The following is a 21,483-nucleotide window of genomic DNA, read 5'->3' on the forward strand; positions in this document are numbered from 1 at the left end:
TGCATAAGCCCAGGAGTCTGGACTGATCCGGGTACATACAGGAAATTAGGTTTTCTGCTTTTTCACCACCCCGCTACTCATTTTCCAGTCACTGCACCAGTTAGCTGAATTACTTGCCGGAGGAGCTGATAAGAGTGAGTTAGCACAGTTGGGTTTAAAAGGTTTAGATAAAAATGTTTATGGCTTTCTCTTCCAGGAACTTGAAGTAGGGTTTGGTAAATCCATTCCTTATCCTTGGGTGTGAACCACATGGAATCTATTTGGGATCCTGCCAGGTACATGTGACCTCCACAGGCCACTTGCAGAAACCAAGTATTGGGTTTGCTGGTGCCTGAGTTTATCCCTGTATGAGGTTCTTATGTTCCTTTCAGCTTAAGTGTTGGAATGTAGCACTAATGTGTTTTCAATAGAGCTCCTAAAATTTGGCATTAACTCCCAAAATTAGGAACCTTCTGAAAGTGGACCAGCTCTAGGATGCAGGATATCCACAATGAATATGTATGAGATTTACATACAGTTAAGGTAGTTGATGCTGATCTTTTATGAGTAGTCATTGTGGATACCCTGACAACTCAACCCTGCTGCTAATCAAGGACCAGAGTTGCCTATTCCTGATATGCAAGGTACTTTGGAAGGTAGGATAGGCAACTGATCCTCCTCCTGGCATTAAACCAGTTCTGTTCAGGAATTCATGGGACTTCAACTCTATAAAGCCCACCGGTCTGCTAGGGCCCAAACCAAGCTATTCACTTACAGGTAGTAAAGTATGTAGAGAAGGGCAACAAGCAGCCACTGATCCGCAGATAGGGCAAGCAATACTGCAATCTCTATCCTCCAATACACGGTGACTGCCACACTGTCAAAGATCACATACAAACACATCATAAATGACGTGATCGTGAGCTTGGGACTCCCAAGAGAACATGGCTAATTCAGCCCTGCTATTGACGGGGAAAAAGCAAGATTGCTTACCGTAAATGTTTCTGTAGATAGCAGGATGAATTAGCCATGCTGACCCACCCTCCTCCCTGGCAGTCACCAAGTCTTCGACTACAATGATGCTTAATCACAGACTGAGGAGATTCCGTTACGTTCCTGCGCGGGAACATACGCAGCCACAGAGCAAAGCTGTTCTCTGCTTTGACAAGCTCCGCCTCCTGGGCCTGATTGACAGATCCCATGACAGCATGGCTAACTCATCCTGCTATCTACGGAAACATAGTTTACGGTAAGCAAACTTGCTTTTACTTCTAGTCAGAACAGCCATATGTAGGCATAGAGGCTTGAAACATTTATAATCACAGTATTTCAAATAAGTATTTGTCCCTCATGTACTCTGGGTATCACCTTAGGTAAAACTGACCCAGGTCATTGAGTTAAGGTAGTGTTAAAAAGGAATCAAATGTGCTACTCCAATCCATAGCTGATAGGGAGGCAGATCTAGACAGGGAAAGATTATTCTGTCAAATGACAGCAAGATGTTTCCGGCTAGGGAAGTTAAGCCAAACAAGAACACCAGACATCTCAACTCAAATCTTAATGCTTATCCAGTCTATTGCCTTTCATCTGTCCATGAATAGGAAAATTAGTTTTACCTGAGTTTTTGTTCCTATAGTACTACAGATCAGTCCAGACTGCTGGGTTTTGTCCCCCCTCTGGCAGATAGAGATGTTTTTAAAAACAAAACTCCGCCTTCTATAGGAGTGCGCCACCTACAAGCCACAAGTATTTTGCATTGACAAAGCAAGATGGCCCCATAAGATACCATAACTATATACATTAACTCTTGAACTAGAACAGAACTGGGTCACTGAACCCCTGGAAGATCTGATCCTGTAGAACCACTCGAGGGTTAGCAAATCAATTTTTCTGCAGAAGATGAGTGGACTCTCCCTCATTTGCATCACTGTCCGGTGGGCCTCTGGCCTGATCCGTGGTACTACAGGAACGAAAATTATCAGGTAAGAAACTAAATTTTCCTTTCCCTGTATGTACCTGGATCAGTCCAGACTGCTGGGATGTACCAGAGCTGTCCTTACCTGGGATGGGATCCAGAGAGGCCCGCTTGCAGCACACCTTCTCCAAATCCTCCTGCTTCTGTGGCTTGCACATCCAGTCTGTAGTGCCGTGCGAAAGTATGTAGGGACTTCCACATAGCCACTCTACAGATCTCCTGTGGAGAAAACAAATGACACTCCGCCCAGCATGCCACTTGCGAGCTAGTAGAGTGAGCTTGGAGTCCAACTGGGAGAGATCTACCCCTTAGCAAATAGGCCGAGCTGATAGCCTCTTTCATCCATCGAGCAATGGTAGCCTTTGAAGCCATGTGACCACGGCGAGGACCATGCCATAGCACAAAAAGATGGGCCAACAAATGAAACTCATTAGTAACCTCCAAATAACGCAGTAACACCCTGTGAACATCCAGCTTCCTCAGTTCCCTGGATAGAGGATCCGACTGGTCTAAATCCCCGAAGGCTGGAAGCTCCACTGACTGATGTGAAAAGATGACACCACCTTCGGAAGAAAGGAAGGAACCGGTTTCGCAAGGAAACTCCCGAATTGGATATCCTCAGAAAAGGTTCCCGACAGGAAAGGGTTTGGAGTTCCAACACTCTCCAAGCCAAAGTAATGGCAACCAGAAAAGTCACTTCAAGGTAAGATCCTTCAGCGTCGTGCTCTTTAAAGGTTCAAAGGGCGCAGCACACTAGGCTGTAAGCAGATTCAGACTCCAAGATGGACAAGGCTGCTTGACCGGATGATGCAAATGCTTCTCCCCCACTTCTGGCACCAAGGAGTGGACCGGCACCCCTTCATTGAGAAGACTTGGCTCCTGAGGAAGGCTGAGCTGGACCAGGTCTGCCGAATCTTCAGCCTTAAAAGGGCTGGGACCAGGGCTGTTGCTTTGCCAGGGACGAATGAAATGTAGTGTGCCTTCGATGAATCTGAATCCTCTGAATTTGGCGCAAGACGAAAAGGAACCTCAAGCGAGATCTATCCTCCGGCAAACGATGCACCTTATCTCCCAGGGACTGAATCATATCTTCCAATATCTTTCCAAAAAGCAGCTTACCCTTAAAAGGTAAAGATCCTAGCTGAGACTTCAAGGACACTTCCGCTGACCAGTTTAACCACAAGAGCCTCCGAGCGGAGACCACAGACACCATGGACCTGGCAGATGTCCTTAGGTCACAGAAGGCATCAGCGCAGTAAGCCACTGAGGATTCTAAACAGTTCGCCTGGGCAGCTTCCGAGAAACCCGCATTGGCCTGCAATTGCTGGACCTAGTGGAGTCCCACTCGCATAGCAAAATTACTGCAAATGGCCGCCTGGACTCCCATGGAGGAGACCTCAAAAATCCTCTTTAACTGCACCTCCAATTTCCTGTCCTGTAGGTCCTTAAGCGCCGTTGCTCCTGTGATGGGAATGGTGGTTCTTGGTGACCGCAGACACCGCCGGGTCTACCTTAGGGACCCGCAGCATCTCCAAGGCCTCCTCCGGCAGGGGATATAGCTTATCCATGGCCTTGCTGACTTTCAAAACAGAGATCTGGGGTGTCCCATTCTCGAAAGAGAAATGAAAGGGAAAGGCTGTAGCAAGACCCCTCAGGCCCAACAATACCGGGTCCATCTTACCAAGCTTCGACTCCTCGGGAGGGTTATCAATCCCCAGCTCAGTGAGAATGGCCGGAATAAGTGGTGCCAACTCCTCCTTCCGAAAAAGGCGCACCACCTTCGGGTCATCCCACTCTGCTGCGGATCCAGCTCATCCGCTCCATGCAGTATCGGGGGTTGAGAATCCGGATCCCTGAGGTCCGATTCCAGCTCGGAAGAGTCTGTATCCCCCTGTGGGCCCCGAGTGCGGAGGGGACACGGGCTTGCCAGGCCCTGCACCCATGAGACTGCGTGCGCTTGGACACCCGGGATTTGTGCCCTAGGGAATCAGGTTTCTCCCTTCATGCAGCTTCCCTTGCTTTAAAGGCTTTATGCAAAAAAAAACAAAAACAAGACAATGGAGGACTCAGGAGTTATCAGAAGTCCCCTCAGGACTGACCGGGTCAGGAGAAGCAGGCTGTAGTGATTCCCTATGCCCAGGCAGCCTCTGCTGAGGAGAAAGCTGAGGAGGAAAACCCCCCTCCCCCAAGGCTGCCTGAGTAGCAGAACGTCTGCAAAATGGCCTCTGTTCTTGCACTTAAGGGAAAGATCTTGGGCAGGCTGAACAGCCCCTGCAGAAACTCGTGGTAATCTGCTCTTCTGTCCTTTAACTGCATTTACCCTGGAGGATCCCTCTCCCCCTGGTAAACATGCTGTACAAACTCCCTCCTGGGAGAGCCGTGCACAGGCCGAGCCGCACACGCGACATGCAGTTGACTGCGGCATTGAGGGAGCCAGCCAGAGTGAAGTACCCAGAAAACTACTTTAAAGCCCCCCCCCGACCGCGAAAAAAACACAGCAAAAAACCCCCCCCCCCCCCCCGAGGAGAGACAACCCGATCAAAGTGAAAGTAAAAAATTCAAACGCAATAACATTTATTTTAAATCGGGACTTGCCTGAAGTGGTCCAGGGTGCTGATCTTTCTGGGTGGAGTGAGCTGGGCTCCCCGGTATTGCACCCATGCTACCCAAAGTATCAATTAGGGTCCTCAACGGCAGCTGCCTCAGACCAGCAGGGGATGGCCCTCAGAGCCTAGCAACCCTCTGGGAGGCAGGACACAGGCAATACTTAAAGTAACACTCCTAAAAGAAACAGTATTTAAAAACTGACTAAAATTTCCCCAAAATTAAAACTGACCAGACTGTAGGTTTTGCACCTCCACCATCTGCTAGAGACAGAAATACAGGGGGGACTGTAGGTGGGGCACTCCTATATAAGGCGGAGTTTTGTTTTAAACACATCTCTGTCTATCTGCTAGAGGGGGGCCAAACCTCAGCAGTCTGGACTGAGCCGGGTACATACAGGGAATCTGGGAATAAGTAGGATCCAATTGCTTCTTTGTATGATGTGTTCAGGGATAATATTCAAGACAGACTTGTTAAACTTTTGCATGTTTATTTATAGATAATTTAATTTACAGTACAACCCCACTGAGATGTGCTAGTCTTACCATTTAAGATTCTACAAAAATAAACTGTTTAACTTAGTCTGGGTATAACTTAAAATCTCTGCATAGTGTCATTAAGGGGACTTCAATTAGCAAAAGTCTGGTCAACAAAAATATGTAAACAAAACATGCTTAGGAAGTAAATATTTCCCACCTCACTTGTTCATGCAATGAACTATGTCTGTGTCTTTAAAATTTACCTTCAACTATATACAGTTCTTAGAGAAACTGAAACATGCCCTTAACATTAATTAAGCACCATCTCTTCTTAGGTAGCTTCCTTTATTCGTAGTTTAAATCACTATTCCGTTTCAGACCCCAAGTATGTTCAGCCAGCCACAATATCCTAGCATGCAGCTGCCCGCTAACTTGTACTGGTGTCTTGTCACAACTAATCCCAATACCAAAAAAAGCTGTACTTTACATCATAGCTATCCTATTACTAGCAAAAGGGTGGCCTAGCCTGGCCTCAGGTTCCATCCAGTGGCTACCGCACAAGAGGCTGGCCAAAGTGGTTTCTGAAGCCAACTTCACTTTCTCCTGAAATCAGTTTGACAGAAGACCATCACCCCACCCCTTTATTTCAGACTTAGAGGGGTGAAACGTCTGCAGCAGATTCAGGCTGATGCACCAAAACTCAATTTCCAACTGAAGCAACAGTACAGCGTGGGAAGCCTGTTGGCCCCTGGGGTTTTGTTTGGCTACTGAAGATTCTCCCCTTCAGTGCCCCAGAAAGGAAGCCTATTTCACTGAAATTAAATAACCCCACTGTATATCTTCCAGAATTAAAGCAACTACTAAAATCCATTCTGAAAGATACTTTAAAAAAAAAAAATTACCCTTAAAAAAAAAAAATAGTGGATGAAATTAGGAGGGCCACAATTTAAGCTTTAACAAAAAGAGCTGCTACTCCCTATACTTCCTGCAGCACTTATGTACATTTTAACTTCCTGCCAGAAGTTAAGTCCTAGAAGTAGTTTTCAAACATGTAAAGGTGTAATGCAGTGCCAGATGTACAGCAGGAGACTAGTACAATACTTAGAAAGCTATGGAAGCCCAGTCCGTGAGGAAATGGAGAAATCCCCTTTACTGATCCATGCCAGACATTACACTCTTCCTGTACCAGCGCGGTGGGAAGTCAGGTTACGTCTGGGAGCTGCACCACCTCGAGAGCCCCCACGGAAGCTGCGCCCACGAAGGAACCTGCCAGATACCCCAAACGTCTCTGTATTGAGCTTCCTTTCTTCAGCCCATGTTGTACGTCTGAAATTAAAAAGCACAACCACGTGACCTGCATGGTCCAATTTCAAACCCAGAATTTTGAAAAGAGATCTGACCCAAGAAACACTAGTCTTCAATAAAAAACAGATGCACTCAACCAACCTTTAAACTGCATTGTGCACAAGTTGTTAAACCTAGTGATAGCATTCCCATGTTAAGAGGATTATAAACACAGTCTGGGCCCCTGTGCTGCTGCCATTAGTAGAGCCCTATCAAAAAGGTGTAAAATTTCTGAAACTATTTTGTTGGGGTGGAAGCAAGCTTCCATTAATCCTTACCGGGATTTAAGTTCAGAAGAGATGTTATCAAAAAATGACTTTGATCTGTCATAGTAACAGTTGGGTCCCAGGGGATCATCTTCTGGATTCCCCTCACTATTCTGAGTCTCCACACCAGAGTCTCCCTTCTCATCTCCTTCCTTCTCACTTTTATCATCTAAAAAAAAAAAAAATGCGATCAATGTTTAGTATCCTAAAACCAGACCTGTTCACCACAACAACAAAAAAAAAAAAAGTGACCAAAAAAAGCAGATTCTTCAAAAACTGAATTATAGCCTGATGCAGGGAAAATGTTCATGGAGAGCTGGTATTGCATGTTAGAACCATATAAACTATGAACTTTTGCATTCCCCTACAATAGGAGCCAACATGCTAGCAAGAGAATTAGCTTGAGCGGGGTATGTGCTTTTAAAATATATCATACACTTTAAAGTTTACACAGGAGCTACTCAAACCTTTAAAGTTCAGTTTCCGCTTGAATTCTTTGTCAAGCTCTTCTCTGTTGAACTGTGCATTTGCACTTTCAAAGTCAAAATCCCCTTCAAACTTAATGGTATTTTCCTTGGTAGTCACTGGTCTATTTTGCCCCCTGGAACGATTCCTTGTCCTCCGGTTACCTGTGAAGTGGGTTAAAAATTGGACAAAATTTAATCCATGCACAGGACAAAAGTGATATGTTAGTAAAATGAGCATAAGATTTTCCTACTGGATCAGATCAAAGAGGTCCATCAAGCCCAGTATCCTATTTCAATAGCGTCCGATCCAGGTCAAGTACTTGACAGGATTCCAGAAGGTTAAGAAAATCCATGCTGCTTATTATCCCAGTGACTTAGGGACTTTTCTTCCAGAACTTGGCCAAATCTTTTTTTTTTACACCTAGCTATACTAAAAAGTTTTTAGCACATCCTCCAGCCACATTAGTTTAATTATGCATTGACTTAAACACTCTCAAATGTATTACCTAGTGACTTCATTGCATGTCTCCTAGTCTTTGTACTTTTTGCAAAAAGGAGGAGTAACTGTTTACCTGTTATACTCCATTTTATAGATCTTATATCTCCCCTTGGTTGATTTCTCCAAGCAAGAGAGTCCTAGCCTCGTCAGCCTTTGCTCTGGAATTGTTCCAACCCCTTTAATCATCATTTGTCATTCTCCTCTAATTTTAATTCTGCTGTATCTTTTTGGAGATGTGGTGAGCAAAACTGCACACAATACTCCTGGGTATGGTTGGACTATGGAGCATTGATATTATTCTCCATTCCTTTCCTAATAATTCCTAGCACTCTGAGCAGAGGATTTCACACATCTAGATCCTTTTCCTGGACGGAGACTCCCAATGTGGAACCTTGCATCGTGTAGCTATAGTTTAGATTGCTGTTCCCTATGTGCATTGCTTTGCACTTGTCCACATTAAATATTTGCCATTTGGATGCTCCCTATCTCCCAGTCTTGCAAGACTTCTAATTCCTTACAGTCCTCTTCTGATTTAAGAACTTTGAATAATTTTGGAGCAGCAAGTTTGATCACCACTCTTTCCTTCTCTAGATGTTAAAGCAGCGGTCCCTGTATAGATCCCTGTAGCATCCACCTTTCTCCATTGATAAAATTGAACGTTTAGCCCTACTCTCTCTTAACCAGTTCCCAATCCACAGTAGAACATTGCCTCTTATCCCATGATTTTAGTTTCTTCAAAAATCTTGAAGTTCATTGTCAAATGCCTTCTGAAAATCTAGTTATAGTCTATCAACTGGTTCACCTTTATCCACAAAAAAAAAAACCAAAAAAAATTTGGTAAGGCTAGTCTTTCCCTTTGCTAAATCCATGTTGGCTTTGTCCCATTAAACTGACTAATGTTCAGTAATTTTGTTCTTTATAATAATTTCAACCATTTCTCCTGTCAGGCACACTGGTCTGTAGTTTCATGGATTGCACCTGAAACCTTTAAAAGGTTGGCCACAGTACTGGAGGGTAGAAGGTAACTGATTTTTATGATAGTAGTCTGTAAACAGGTCTCCAGTTTCATTTTTTAGCATTCTGGGATGTATACCATTTGGTCTAGGTGATTTCCTGCTCTTGCAAGTTCATGGATATGCTTGTTCCTCTGAATATCACGTCTTGCAAAGATTTGCTTTGCATCTTCCTCAGTAAGAAGTAATATATCAAAGCGATAGTAACTCAATAATATACCTGGACTTGACCAACATTACTCAAATAATGATTTTATTTATGAAATTGTAACCGAACTTTATTGGCACCTGTTAGAATGTAAGATAGACTAAGGTAAGTAAATGTAGGCTATGTGCCTATTTGTAAACCGTTGCGATGGTATATAACTTAGCGACAGTATAGAAAAGTTTTTAAATAAAGACTGAAGCAAAGAAATTTAAAATTTGCCATACTGGGTCAGCAGGTGTAGCCAATTCAATTTTCCCAGTTAAATAAGCAGCAAAAGGTATACCTTCCAACTCTACCTAAATCTCACCCCCATACCACTGATTATACATACTTGGCAACACCCTCTGGAACTGCACAGCCAAAAGAAAAATCAGGATTGATTCAGACACTAGCTGTTACTGAATTTTGAGGCATCATGAAACTACTCGTTTTATGATTATATACTGATTTTACATTGTTTTACATGTGACTAGTTATTCTTGGTTTAACTTTTTGTAATCTGCTTTGGGGTTGTCGATGAAATCCTGCTATTAAATACTAAATTAGTAAAGGGAAGAGGTGTATAGTGAAGCATATAGAACAGAGCACAAGTGCCAGGCTGGGTAAGACCCAAGGTCCATTGAGCCCAACATCCTGAGTCTTATCCACTCTCAGGCATAAGACAAGACTCAAGTCTACCTGGACTTTTCCTTCAGGAACTTTGTTTCTCTTTTCAACCCCACTATGGGCCTGATTCATCAAGCCGTCTTCCCATAGACACAGAATGGGAGAAATGCTTCGGTGGCTCAGGCCCTATGTTAGTTGTCTTGACCACATCCTCTGGCAACGGATGCAATAGTTTGATTGTGTGTAGTATTCACTCTGTGCAAAACTTGTTTTAAAGCTGCCAGAAAATTTGGTACAACACTACTTCCACATGTTTTCCATCTACAAAAGAGAAGATATCCCATTGACGTTACCTGATCGCCGCCGCTGGGGCCGTCTGTTCTCATCATTTACCTGTACCTGAGGCTGCACAGGTGCAGGAGGAGCAGGATCTACATAGCGAGAAAATACAGGATACAGCCAAGTCAATTAGTTTCATGGTCACATATTACAGTCAACAGAACAAGAGTCAGAAAGCAATTAGCTGAAAAAAAGAGGGAGTCTGGAAGCTGTATTAAAAGGTTTTCAAGCAAGATGGAGAATATGAATTGTACAGGAAAGAGAAACCGCCTTACTGCTCTGCCGGGGCTGCTGGCCACTGCGTGGATTCAGAGCAGGCCCCTTCCCCTGCTGTGCTCTTTTCTGGGTCATGTTATCACCAGGGCCCGTTTGAACAGCTTGTTCCACCATAGGGCTTTTCCGTATTGGAATGGATGGAAAGCCAGTTCCTGTAGAAACCAAGACCTGGTCATTTCATGGGCACCTTCCATTTGTTTTGATTTTTTTTTTTTTTTTTTTTTTTTTTAAAAGACCGCATTAAAAGGAAAGGTCTCAAACTGTAAAGTATCGACATGAAATTGCCTGCACCCAAGTTTTGGTTATTTTGTTACATTCAGCTAAGGCATCAGGAAGGTAACAGTAACATTACAAAGAGTGATTCTGAACTATCCTGAAGGTACACCTACCCAAACAGGTTTTCAGGATAGCTAATGACCATACATTAGCTATTTGTACACACTGGAGAGCCAGTGCACAGAAATCAGAATAAGAAAACAGTCAGGTGAGGTGTGCCTCCTGCACAGAGTGTGAAAATGCACCCAAAAAAATACCCAAGTCTCACATCAATACCTTGGATTCCCTTCTGCAGAGGGATTTGAGGTTATCTGCTGTTTGGTCTTGCTAAGAGAAAGCATAGAAGCTGCCCAATGCAAAATCCCAACTTTTCATTGCTTTGGTCAGAAGCATAGCCACAAATCGGAAAGATACTTGCAATTTTATTTTATTTTTATAACATTCTTGTTTTTCTAGTTTAGAAAAGGGGCAAGTGAAAAGCAGCTGGAAGGGCAGCAGAGCATGTCTCATTTGAGCCAGGAGAGATTGTGCTGCCTTAAGGAGAATCACAGTGACCTTCTGGCCTTAAGACCTATGGGGATTTGGTGGGAGAGGAAGAAGTCTTACAAGACACTTTCAGTACACAGCTACAGGTAACCATTTTCAGAGTCAACATCTTCTAGCTCATTCTGCCCAAACGGTTCCAAGCTCATGAATGCCACCACCTAAGCAGTGTCATTGCAATGGCCTGCCTCCTCCAGCACTGCATTTGTGACACTTATGGTGCACTGCGGTAGCTGGAGGCTACTGAAAATTCAGATTGCCACCTTTCTAGCTTCCTTTTGTTTATGAGACCTTTCCTTTATGGCATACATTGACAGGAGTAAATAAAAATGCAATTCCACCAATGTCTTCTGCACAAGGATATGAAGTTTAGCCATCAGCCTCAAGCCATGCAGTCAAAACTTTACAGGTCAGCTAATCCTTGATTATCTTTAGATGTAGCATGCCAAGCTATCCAAGATTTCAGTATTTCTTGGATGGATAATGAAATATCAGAAGCCTGCCAAGGGTATAAGGGTTGAAAGTCAGCCTGAAATGCTAGAAGTGAAATTGCTGTTTCATACCACAAAACTCCATTTGTATTTATCTAGTGATGTTCTGCCAACTTAATTCACCTCAATATTCAAGGTGTTCTACAGAGGTCTATACTAAAACATGCTAGCCACCATGCATAGTCTTCTCTTGGGCTACTTAAGTTGTACACCTAGTCCCAGGAGTATTTCAGAATACTTAAGACACTCTGAAGAACTCCCTTGATGTTATTCTGACAGTGATCTCTCTCATACTGAGACTTCATCCCATAAGATGAGGTCATTAAGTGTTAACCCTTCCAACTACAGCAAGCATTACTAGTAGCTCAGACCACATGCGCTGCAGAAGTCATGCCAGCTATTTTAAGAGTACAATTATATCGAGTAGTCTACACCAGAAGTGCCATCAGTCTAACAAAGCAGCAGCAGATTTCAGCAAGGAGGTGCATGCAGGTCTCCAAGCTACTGTTACCCTTGGTGGAGAGGAGATGTAGCTTTGATAGGCTTTCAGGCTCTGACACAGCAGGCTGTGGTGATGGAGAGGAACTAGGACTGGAAGCAGCAGCTGATGCTGGTGGGCTTACCAGCTTCTCTAAAAAAAAAAAGAGTTAGAGGAAGGAAAAAAAAAAAGGAGGCAAAAACGAGAGTTTGAATAGAGAGTGAAAGTTTGAAGACTATATTAGCAGAAAAGCATGAAGCCGGATATCCATAATGAAGACGCAGGAGGTATGTTTTCATGCAATGCCTGCACACAGATACATCTCCTTCATATTCCTTGTGGTTATCCTGAAAACCAGAATTGTTTGGGGTACTGTAGGACCAGTGTTGCCCACCCCCGGCATAAAACCACTTCATGTGTCAGCCAATCCCACTTGCTCATAGTAAGTGAACAAAGTGGGAGGTAGATGTGCAAGATTTTCAGGTAACCTTCACATGAAGACCTGAGCTTTTCTGTACCATGTCTCCATATACTACCCCAATGCCGATTAGAAGAGACCACGCATTCTGGCCAGCTAAAAGTAGCTGCAAGTCACTCCACTCAAGGAGGACCTTATAGAACTACCTGCACTGTTTACTTACCTAACCCCAAGGATGCTGCATACTGTTGATTAAGGAGAGAACTGGCTGCCAGCTGGCTATAAGACGGCATGCCCCTGAAGGGACTATAAGGCAGAGATGGCTGGAAGGAGGCAGCAGCAGTGCCAAGTGAAGACTGCAGAAGAGAATTTTATAATAAGTATTTGCACATCCATTTGCAAAAAACTTCTATTGCTTCTTAAATGAGTGCTATTCATTAGCTCTACAGTCCATGCTTCAGTTTGCCAAACTGATCACAGGTTTAAGAGACTACCCAACAATAGTTAAGAAAAGGATTCAAACTATATGCAGCTGCTTTCAGGGATTTCCTTCCACAGGCTTTAATAAGTCAGCATTTAAGGTGCCCTGGCCCACTTCACTACATCTGCCACTTGTTTCACATACTGCAGTTACTTACCTGGACAATAGCAGGATCCTGAGGCAGTGCATGCTGAGCCTTCGGGGGCTCACATACTGTAATGTCTTTAATATCACTTCCTCGGAAAATGATATATTCATAGATCTCTTCTCTAGGAGGCGCAGGCCTATCTGTGGGTCGGTCTTCAGTTCCGAAGGACCTTACTTTTATTCCAACAAAACAAAATGTAATTACAATATAAATATGATAACTATTAGTCATCAGTTTTGAATTCTAACATACCCATATTAAAAAACAACTTCACAGTTCGTTTCTAGACTATCCTGCACAGTACGAGCTAATTAAGATATTAAGAATGGTAAGAAAGCTATTTTAGAATGCATGCTAGTAAGCTGTTTTACCTTCCATTTAATGGCTTTTTTTTTTTACCTCCAACAGTATATAAGAAGAGCATAGGATGGGGTAAGAAGTTGGAGGAAATATAAAAATAAGGATGACCCTGTTCCCTAGCACACTATCTGAATGCAGAGGGCAACCGTCTCCATCCACCTGCCTGCTTAACCCAAGGCTTCCATCCCACTGCTAGTTTCTAGTCCTGCGATTTGTTTGTGCAGGAACGTTAGCTTGTCTTGAAGCACTACCAGGCATTTTCAGAAGGAGCAAGTCGTTTTGCTTTTATCATTAAAAAAAAGGCAGATTCCGGCCTCGCAGCCTGCTGCATAGCTTGGAAGGCTTGAGCGGGTGCAACAGCAGCAAGGCCTACAAGACGTCCAGAGGCTGTGCCACGGCGAGCTCGCACCGCGGCTGGAAGAGGCCATTCGGCCCGATCGCTCCCTTGCTACGACGAGCACAACTTCCAGCCCCGGGCGGCTCCTCTGCGCCTGCAGCCCACGGCGCCCCGACCTCAGCAGGGGAGCCCAGGTGCGAGGGCGGGGAGGGAGAGAGAGAGACTCCAGGAGGGGCCTGGGGAGGGGGGGGGGGGGCGCCGCTCAGCACCCGGGCAGAAGCAGCCGTCGCGGTGCAGGCCTCCGGGAGGGAGCGCAGCGCAGGCCCCGACAGGAGGGAGAGCTCCCGCAGAGGCCGCGGCGGAGGGAAGGGGGAGGGGGGGGAGGCAGGGGCCGCGGGACCTTCAGCGCGAGCAGGGCGCAGCGCCGCGGCCCCGCTCACCCTTGGCCAGGGCCACGGTGGAATTCTCCGTGTCGATGGTGTACAGGATGCCCTCATAGCGGATCTGCGCCTTGGAGATGAGGCTGATCTTGCTGCCGATGTAGGGGGTCCCGGAGCTCATGGCGTCCGCCTCCGGACACAGGCGCAGCACGGAACGGAACCGAACCCACCCCAGCGCTCTCCACAGACTGCGGGGGTCCCGCCCACCCAGCGCGCTTTTACAGAGACGGGCCCAGGGGGAGGAGGCGGGGCCAACGCCGTGCGTAGCCGGGGCGGGGCCCGGGCGGTGACGTCCGTGCTGCCTCGACGCCTGTTGGGGCTGGAGCCGTGCCAACGGTGGAGCGCGTGCGCGAGAGGGCACAGCTTCCTCTGCGGCCTGGCAACTGGTGATGTCATCAGGATCTGCCACCCGTCCTCGTGACGTGCCAGCCCCCACCTACCACCCCCCCGGCTGGCGTGCTGTCGGAGCGGGCTGCGCTGCAGCAGCTTGCATGCGGCCAAAGCGAAAGGCGCACCTGCAAGCGGCGGAAGAACCACGGCCCAGCTGTGCTCCAGCTGTGCAGCGTACAGAGGCTGCGCTCGCTGTGCGTTAAAGGAAGAGGTTGAAACTTAATTGCTCCATTGTGCCTGCAACAAAGGATGATAAAATAGTAGCAGAGCCCGCACCTCATGCATAGACAATCACTGTTTCTTCATTTTCCTAAATTATTAACTAGTGCCCTAAAAGCGTATTGCATCGTTCCTTGCTGCGTACTTCTTTTTTTTTATTATGATGCATGAGTTAAAGAGCAGAATTCTGAAAACATCTCTACTATACCCTTTACAAATACTTTTCTATTGTAAATAAAAAATTACATACAATGAAAAATATTAATTTGAATTTAAAATAGTATTGTTTGATAGGGCCTTATAAATTAGGATTTGGCAGCGCGATGCTACAGTAACGAGGATAGTTATAGACAAACGATGAGGTTAATTAAGGTGACAGAAGACCAATTATTGTTTCTAGTCAAGGTAAGCTTTATTACCAAAATGCACTTATAGTTAAACTTTTAACTTACTACGTTCCATGCAGGCAAAGCTTATAATTAATGTTAAAGAATTCTACTTTTAAGCCGTTTGGGGTATTGTTGCATGGTAAAACAAGGCAGTCGTATACACAAACATCATAGGCACAACATATCTACAATGAATGAAGATCTACTTTTTAGAAAGATCAATTTACTCCCTCACCACTTTTAGCTCATTAGAAAATACTCCTTGCATAGGGGGTGGGGGGTGATAGTTACAATACATAGATAAGTACAAAAAAAAATCAAACCCCTAATTACCAGAACATAATAAAGTTAGGTGATGCATAGGCTTTCCAAAAGTCCTTTTTTTAGTTAAATTACAAGATGGGTTGGTAGTAATAAAATAACTATTTTAGAAAGAACAAAGCCCAGGACCTGTGAAAAAAATTATGTATTACACATTTATAGGTTTTAGGATATTCTCAATGAATATTCATGAGAGAAATGTACAGAATGGATACCTGGTCCATTAAAATATCTAATGCATACTGGATCAGACCGAGGATACTTTAAGCTCAATCTCCTGTTTCTTTCAGTGGCCAAGCCAGGCACAAGTAACTGCTAAGTTTCCAGACTGTAAATAGCCACCCCCCCCCCCCCCCCCCATGCTCCTATCACTCAGTAATAAGGAGTGGCTAGTCCCTACCATTTATGGTCTTCTCCTCCAGGAACCTGCCCAAACCTTTTTTTAAACTTAGCTATGCTAACTGCCTTAATCACATCCTCTTGCAATTAATTCCAGAAGTTAATTGTGCATTGAGTGAAAGAATTTTCTATCATTTGTTTTGAATGTGCTTCTTAAAAAAAAAAATTCATGGAATGTCCACTAGTCCTTGTGTTTCTTGAAAGACTTAATAACCAATTTGCATTTACCCCTTCTATTCCCCTCATGATTTTATGAATCTCTATCATTGTAGAGAGCCTGGAAAACCAAATGCCTGGGCCCACTATTGACACTACTCACTCTCTAACTTTAGTCAAATGGGCATAATTTACAGATGGCGTTGTTAACAAACCCTTGCTTAAGAGGTATCACCTTCTATAGTTTTAGTGCATACACTTGATACATTGCTTAACTAGCTTACTAGCACTAATGTGCTGTTCTCCTCCTCCCCACCCACAATAGGAGCAAAATCTGTTTCCAGGACATGTAGAGCAATGGGGATGCTACAAGTGCCATGGGCTTCAGAAACTGGCGCTCCTTTGTTTGGCTGCAGTGTGGTTACATGGGGGTGCTTAAGGGAGTGGTAGCCACCTTCATATGTTTTTTGAAAGAAGGGTTCAGACAAGAGGCCTCTCAGTCTATTTTGGGAGGGAGGCGGCAGGCAATAAGGACAGTGGCACTTACCTTCATCTTTGCTATTGCGTTAGCAGAAACTCAGTAGTGCTGAGGACTGCTTGGATGAAGTTTCCTTGTTAAACCTTTTTATTCATATTTAGGCAATGTAAGATTCATAGTGGTACACCTCCTTTAGAAAGCTTCAGTGTATGCGTGACAAGATGTGTAGGCTCTTAGGCATCAGGCTTTGTTGAGTTTATGTAACTACACCTCATAGGGAATCTAAGAAAAGTGTTTCGCGCCGGCTTTATTCACATCCTAAAACCTGAGGGAACAGTCCATCCTCCCTTTTAAAGGAGGTGGGGGGCATGTGTGGGAGAAAGGTGAGGTAGGTGCTTCCAGCTCCAACACCAGTTTTATAGGGGTGGGGGAAGAGCCAAACAGTGCTGCTGGAGTGCAATGCAACTTATACCTGAAGTGAGTGTAGCACCTGTCCCTGAAAACATGTACATAGATTAGGTAATACCTGTAAAATCCTAAGCAGAAATCCATAATAGAACATTTTAATAAAGTAAAGGAGCTAGGACTGGAAGCTTTTAGCCTAGATGAAGAACCTTTGTTTTGTTCTAGTGGAAGCTGATAAGTTAAATAAGCTCCTAGACCCTGCCTTTGCTGACTTCTCAGAGATCTGGCAAGTGTAGTTCTGCCCCCTTAAGCAGAGATAAGATCTTATGGCAGGTGAACCTGTGGCAACGGTACAGAGGTGCTATATTTCTAGAGGAACAATGAAGGATGTTATGTTTGTTACAAGACTCCTTTAACAAAAGTTGTTTCACCAACATCATTGCTACTGTCCTGCAGCAGTGGTAATAGCATTAGTCAGAAACCAAGTATACTAGCACATGAAGACCCAAACACCATTAAATTGTATTCAGCATAGATTGGGCAAGCACTCAATACTGCAGGAAGAAGCAAGAGTCTAAGACAGGGCTTCCCAAACTTTTAGCCAGCGACACTCCATTTTAGCCTTTAAATTCACAAGACCCCAGCAGTCAACCCAAACCTAATTAGCAGGTGCGTATTTTGCCTCCAACAGTCCCTCCACGCCAACTGATCCCCTCTCTCAAGCTCTGGCCCACCAGCTGCTCCCCTCTTAACATCCCCTAGTTCCTCTCCCCTTCTCAGGCTCTTGCTCACCCACTCCAGGTTTTTACATCCTCCCCCTGACCCTCTCACCTCCATGCTATTTTTGTAACCCTAATGGATCTGTCATCCCCTTCCTCACATAACCTCCCCCATGCCCCCTGTTTATTCTTACCCCTAGCTCCTCTTTTGCATCCCCCCTCACCTTCCACAGCCAATCCCTCTTACTGATCCAACCCTCAAACAGCCCCTATCCAAACATCCCCTTGACTAGGATCATCAGCAACATTTTCCTTTGGGCCTCAGCCTAGTAGGAAGAGAGGCAGGCTGATGCCAGGGGCAACATTTTTCTCTTAGGTAAGAACAGTGATGGGAGAGGGTAGAGAAGTAGTGACCACCTGTGCACAGTCTGCCCACTCTTCCCCACTGGCTAGTCTAATGCCTGAGGTTGATCTGCAACTAGCAGCAGCATTAGTAATGAAAGTCAGTAAAGGAGCTGTGAGTAAAAGCTCACAGACCCTGCCGTTGCCCCAGTCCCTCCTCACAGATGGCTTCCTGTTAACATGGAAACTCAAGTGAGAAGTGGGATCAGTGCAGGACTTAAGCGAGCATGCTAGCTCAAAGGACCCATGCTGATTTCCACTACTTCTGGTGAGGGCTGGAGAGGACTACCCTTTTGAGGCATCTGTGACCCTGGCTGGAGGTCTTATGACCCCATTCATGGTCCCGGCCCAGAGTTTGGGACGCTCAGTCTAGGACCTGCACACTAAATGCAACAAGCACAACCATCTTCATTTAAAAGGCACAGCACTGTGGGGTGTGCAGTCATGCCAAAGTAGTTCTTTCAGTCCCAGAAAGAATTGCATTTTGTATCTCAAATTCATAAAACATTTTTTCTTGCTAGTCAAATTCAGGCTGTATACTTTCAGTTCTTGTTTATTGAAGTAGACAAGTCCAATTCCAAAAATTAAAAAAAAAGCAGATGATGCACTGATATCCATAATTAAAAGTAGATACAGCTGGCCACTACTAAAATGTGTTTTAAAAATATTTTTTTACCATCACTTTGGCTTTTTTATTTAACTGATTTTGTCTGATGTTTTCATCCTCTGACAGTGGTGTGCTTCTGTTATTCGAGTTTATGCCTCAGAATTAACTACCATACCAAGCCATAGCTACCATGAAGTGAGGGGGTAATGGAAATGCATTTTACAGTTTGAAGTTAATGGTACTTAGGTTAATTTTATCCTTCACCTCCAGGATAATATTCTCACATAGACTGCTACTAGAAGCATACCATGACTTTTCATACAGGAAAACAGCGAAGTAGGGTAGTTTACTAGTTAGACAGTACATACTACAATACAAGATTGTTCTACTAAGACCTCATGCACTAGAAGGTTTTTGCCTCAGTTATCTGTAAAAGTGATGAGCAGTGATTTTACCAGCATGTGAACCTAGCATGCATATACAATTTAAGTGTAGACTAATGCTGATGTTTCATATAGTTATGTTTCAAAATAGAGATACTTGATATAACATGAAATCAGTTTTGGGTATGAGTCACACCTGGAAAATGCACAGCTGCTGCCAGGGTAGGTTAGATGGCTCCAGTTTGTTTTTTCTGCAGTCTCACAAGTACTAATGCAGCCTTTACAACTCCACAAGACTAGTAGAGAGACACCCATTTGAATAAGGAAAGTCCAATTTCATAGAAATATGGCAAGCCTATAGGCTACATCTGCTCACATTTCACAAAGTGCCCAAGCACAACAGAACAATTGACAGCGTTAAATGGAGTACTACTACGTTTTACATTGAAGGTACTCATTTACCAAATCTCTTCCTACATGTTATTGCAGGCCAATACATTTTCCTTATTTTGCAAATGGTAAAATACTCAATTATACACCACGTTCCAGACAATCACCCAAATACGATTTTATATGTAGTGCATTATGGATACTTTGCAAGGCTGTAAGCCAAAGTAGTACTATGACTATACAGCTGTCAAGTAGCAACTGCTTTTCCATCAACTTAGACTAATGCTGCCAAACAAGCAACTTCTATATCAATCACTAAAGCATGTGTTTCTGGCAAGGACAGCAAGAGGAGACTGATGTAGCAGTTTTAAACATTTGCTCTTTAATTTTTCTTCAATCAACTTATAACCAAAACTAAATACATACGAGCACCCAAAGGGCAATATAAAATAGGTAACATCTATGCAAATAAGCTCGTGTCTATAGTACTTGAGCTGAAAGAAAAAGAAAGTTAGAACACCATCCCCCACCTCCCCTCCCGACAAACAGCAAAACTGAACAAAAAAAATCTTCCGCTTCTAGCTTATATACTCGATTTACCTCATATTAAAGCAGCAGAGCCTTAGAGGCATGTACCACAGGGAAAAAAAAAAGCACACTTCTCATTCCAAGCATAGGTTTCCCACAATGTTGTGCTTGAGTTTAAGATTTTACAGCAGTTTGTGCTCCCAGCGAATCCAACTTCAGATCATCCTGACCGATCAGCAGCAGGAACTCTTCCCGTAATGCGCGACAGGGAGGCTCACAGTCAAGCAGAGCTACATCTAGAAGAGATGGCTCCCGGGAACCGGACTATCCGCTGGGCACATCCGTACTTCCCTACGGCGGCCTCGTTGCCCTAGAACGGCGGATGCACAATCGCTGCTCTCCCCACCTCTCTCCAGCTTCAGGACGAACTTTGGCCCATGCACTTTGCATCCACTGAGTTTGTTTCCTCCAAGTTACTGTCCATCGACGTGAACATAAAAACCAGGCTCAGACTGTCCCTCCACTTTTAGCCCTAACCTAAATAAAAGACTTTCAGAAGAGCAGCACAGCGTGCAGCAGCTCAGGGCTCAACTTGCCAACGCGTGAAGGCAACGGGACCCTTCCCATTACCCGGAGAAGCCGAGGCGACGCTTGCACTCATGCAGAACACGAGACACTGGAAGCAGGCGACAGCTACTCAGTCACTTTCCACAGCATAAGAGAAAAATGAGAGGCACGGGGCAAAGCCGGAGACACAGACCGCCAGCAGCCTCCCGCAATAGCCCTATAACGGGCGCCCCGCGAGCAGAGCGGCCGTGCCTGCCCGATACAGGCACCAGCGCAGAGCACACGGCGGGGTCCCCACCGGCATAAGAGGCGCTCCCTGCCTACACCGCTCTTACCAGGAGCAGGAGACGTTTACCCCTCCCCCCCCAGGCCCGGGCCCCCGCTGCCCCGAGTGAGGGAGAGCTGCAAGAGGCCCGCAGACGGTACAGGCGTGGCGCCCTTCAGCCACAGGCACCCGCGCAGCCATTTTGGGCCGGGAAAGACACAAAAGAGCGAGAACCGGAGCTTCCCTCCAAGAGGCGGGCGACAGAGAGCTGCTCGGCCGTTACCGCCTTCGAAGCCGGCGCGTCCCCTGCCGCCGTCCTACAGCCACGCCGCCCCACCATCCTCCTGACGGAGCCGTCTGGACTCCTCAATAACGCTGGCAGCCATTTGCCCCCGCTTTAAAACGTCGCGCCGGCCAATCAGCGCCGCCCGGAATCCCCCGTCGGCGCGACGTCACGGGCCCCGCGCCTGCGCGCTGCCGTCGGGCCCGCCTCGGTCGAGCAGCGGGAGTAAAGATGGCGGCGGGTTCGGACCTGCTAGATGAGGTTTTCTTCAACACGGACGTGGACGAGAAAGTGGTGAGCGACCTGGTCGGCTCCTTGGAGTCCCAGCTGGCGGCCTCGGGCCACAACGCGCCGGAGCTCAGGGCCCAGGGCGTCGCCAACCACGTCGCCGGCCCGGGGCTGGGAGGCAACGCGAATGTCCAAGCGGAGAGCAAAATGGGACTTGCACAAGAGATGACAAAAGCAGGTAAGGCGGGGAGGGGGGCGAAAGTAAGCGGGGCGGCGGGGCGCGGGGGGCCGGCTGCCACTAACCTGTGCCCCCTTCTCTCTCTCCCT

The 21,483-nt window shown here is 45.5% G+C and overlaps 2 protein-coding genes across 3 annotated transcripts in view; one reads left to right on the plus strand and one right to left on the minus strand.

The window, feature by feature from the left end:
• Positions 1 to 5,028: 5,028 nt before the first annotated feature.
• On the minus strand, positions 5,029 to 14,259 carry LSM14B (LSM family member 14B). 2 transcript variants are annotated; one of them, XM_029612664.1, is made up of 9 exons: positions 14,028 to 14,259; positions 12,900 to 13,063; positions 12,485 to 12,617; positions 11,877 to 11,996; positions 10,055 to 10,207; positions 9,794 to 9,871; positions 7,115 to 7,276; positions 6,660 to 6,816; positions 5,029 to 6,363 (listed from the first exon to the last, which is right to left on the minus strand). In XM_029612664.1, exons 1-9 carry the CDS (start codon positions 14,146 to 14,148, stop codon positions 6,207 to 6,209), a joined length of 1,245 nt encoding a protein of 414 aa, XP_029468524.1. In that variant the 5' UTR covers positions 14,149 to 14,259; the 3' UTR covers positions 5,029 to 6,206. The 2 variants fall into 2 exon arrangements, with proteins under 2 accessions (XP_029468524.1, XP_029468525.1); XM_029612665.1 differs by lacking the exon at positions 11,877 to 11,996.
• Positions 14,260 to 20,068: 5,809 nt separating this feature from the next.
• Positions 20,069 to 21,483, plus strand: part of TAF4 (TATA-box binding protein associated factor 4) — a 151,722-nt gene continuing 150,307 nt past the window's right edge. The window contains exon 1 of the mRNA XM_029612659.1: positions 20,069 to 21,394. Within this exon, the coding sequence (XP_029468519.1) occupies positions 21,160 to 21,394 (235 nt within the window). The 5' untranslated portion in view covers positions 20,069 to 21,159. The remainder of the gene's footprint in view (positions 21,395 to 21,483) is intronic.

This window comes from Rhinatrema bivittatum, chromosome 8, assembly GCF_901001135.1.
Source record: "Rhinatrema bivittatum chromosome 8, aRhiBiv1.1, whole genome shotgun sequence".
Taxonomy (NCBI): Eukaryota; Metazoa; Chordata; class Amphibia; order Gymnophiona; family Rhinatrematidae; genus Rhinatrema; species Rhinatrema bivittatum.

Coding starts and splice junctions, on each gene's coding strand:
- LSM14B (XM_029612664.1), bottom strand. CDS start 14,148: ATGAGCTCCGGGACCCCCTACATCGGCAGCAAGATCAGCCTCATCTCC. Junction 11,997..12,484: donor TGCAGCATCCTTGGGGTTAG/GTAAGTAAACAG, acceptor TTTTTTTTTTAG/AGAAGCTGGTAAGCCCACCA. Junction 6,364..6,659: donor TCTTCTGAACTTAAATCCCG/GTAAGGATTAAT, acceptor TTTTAATTTCAG/ACGTACAACATGGGCTGAAG.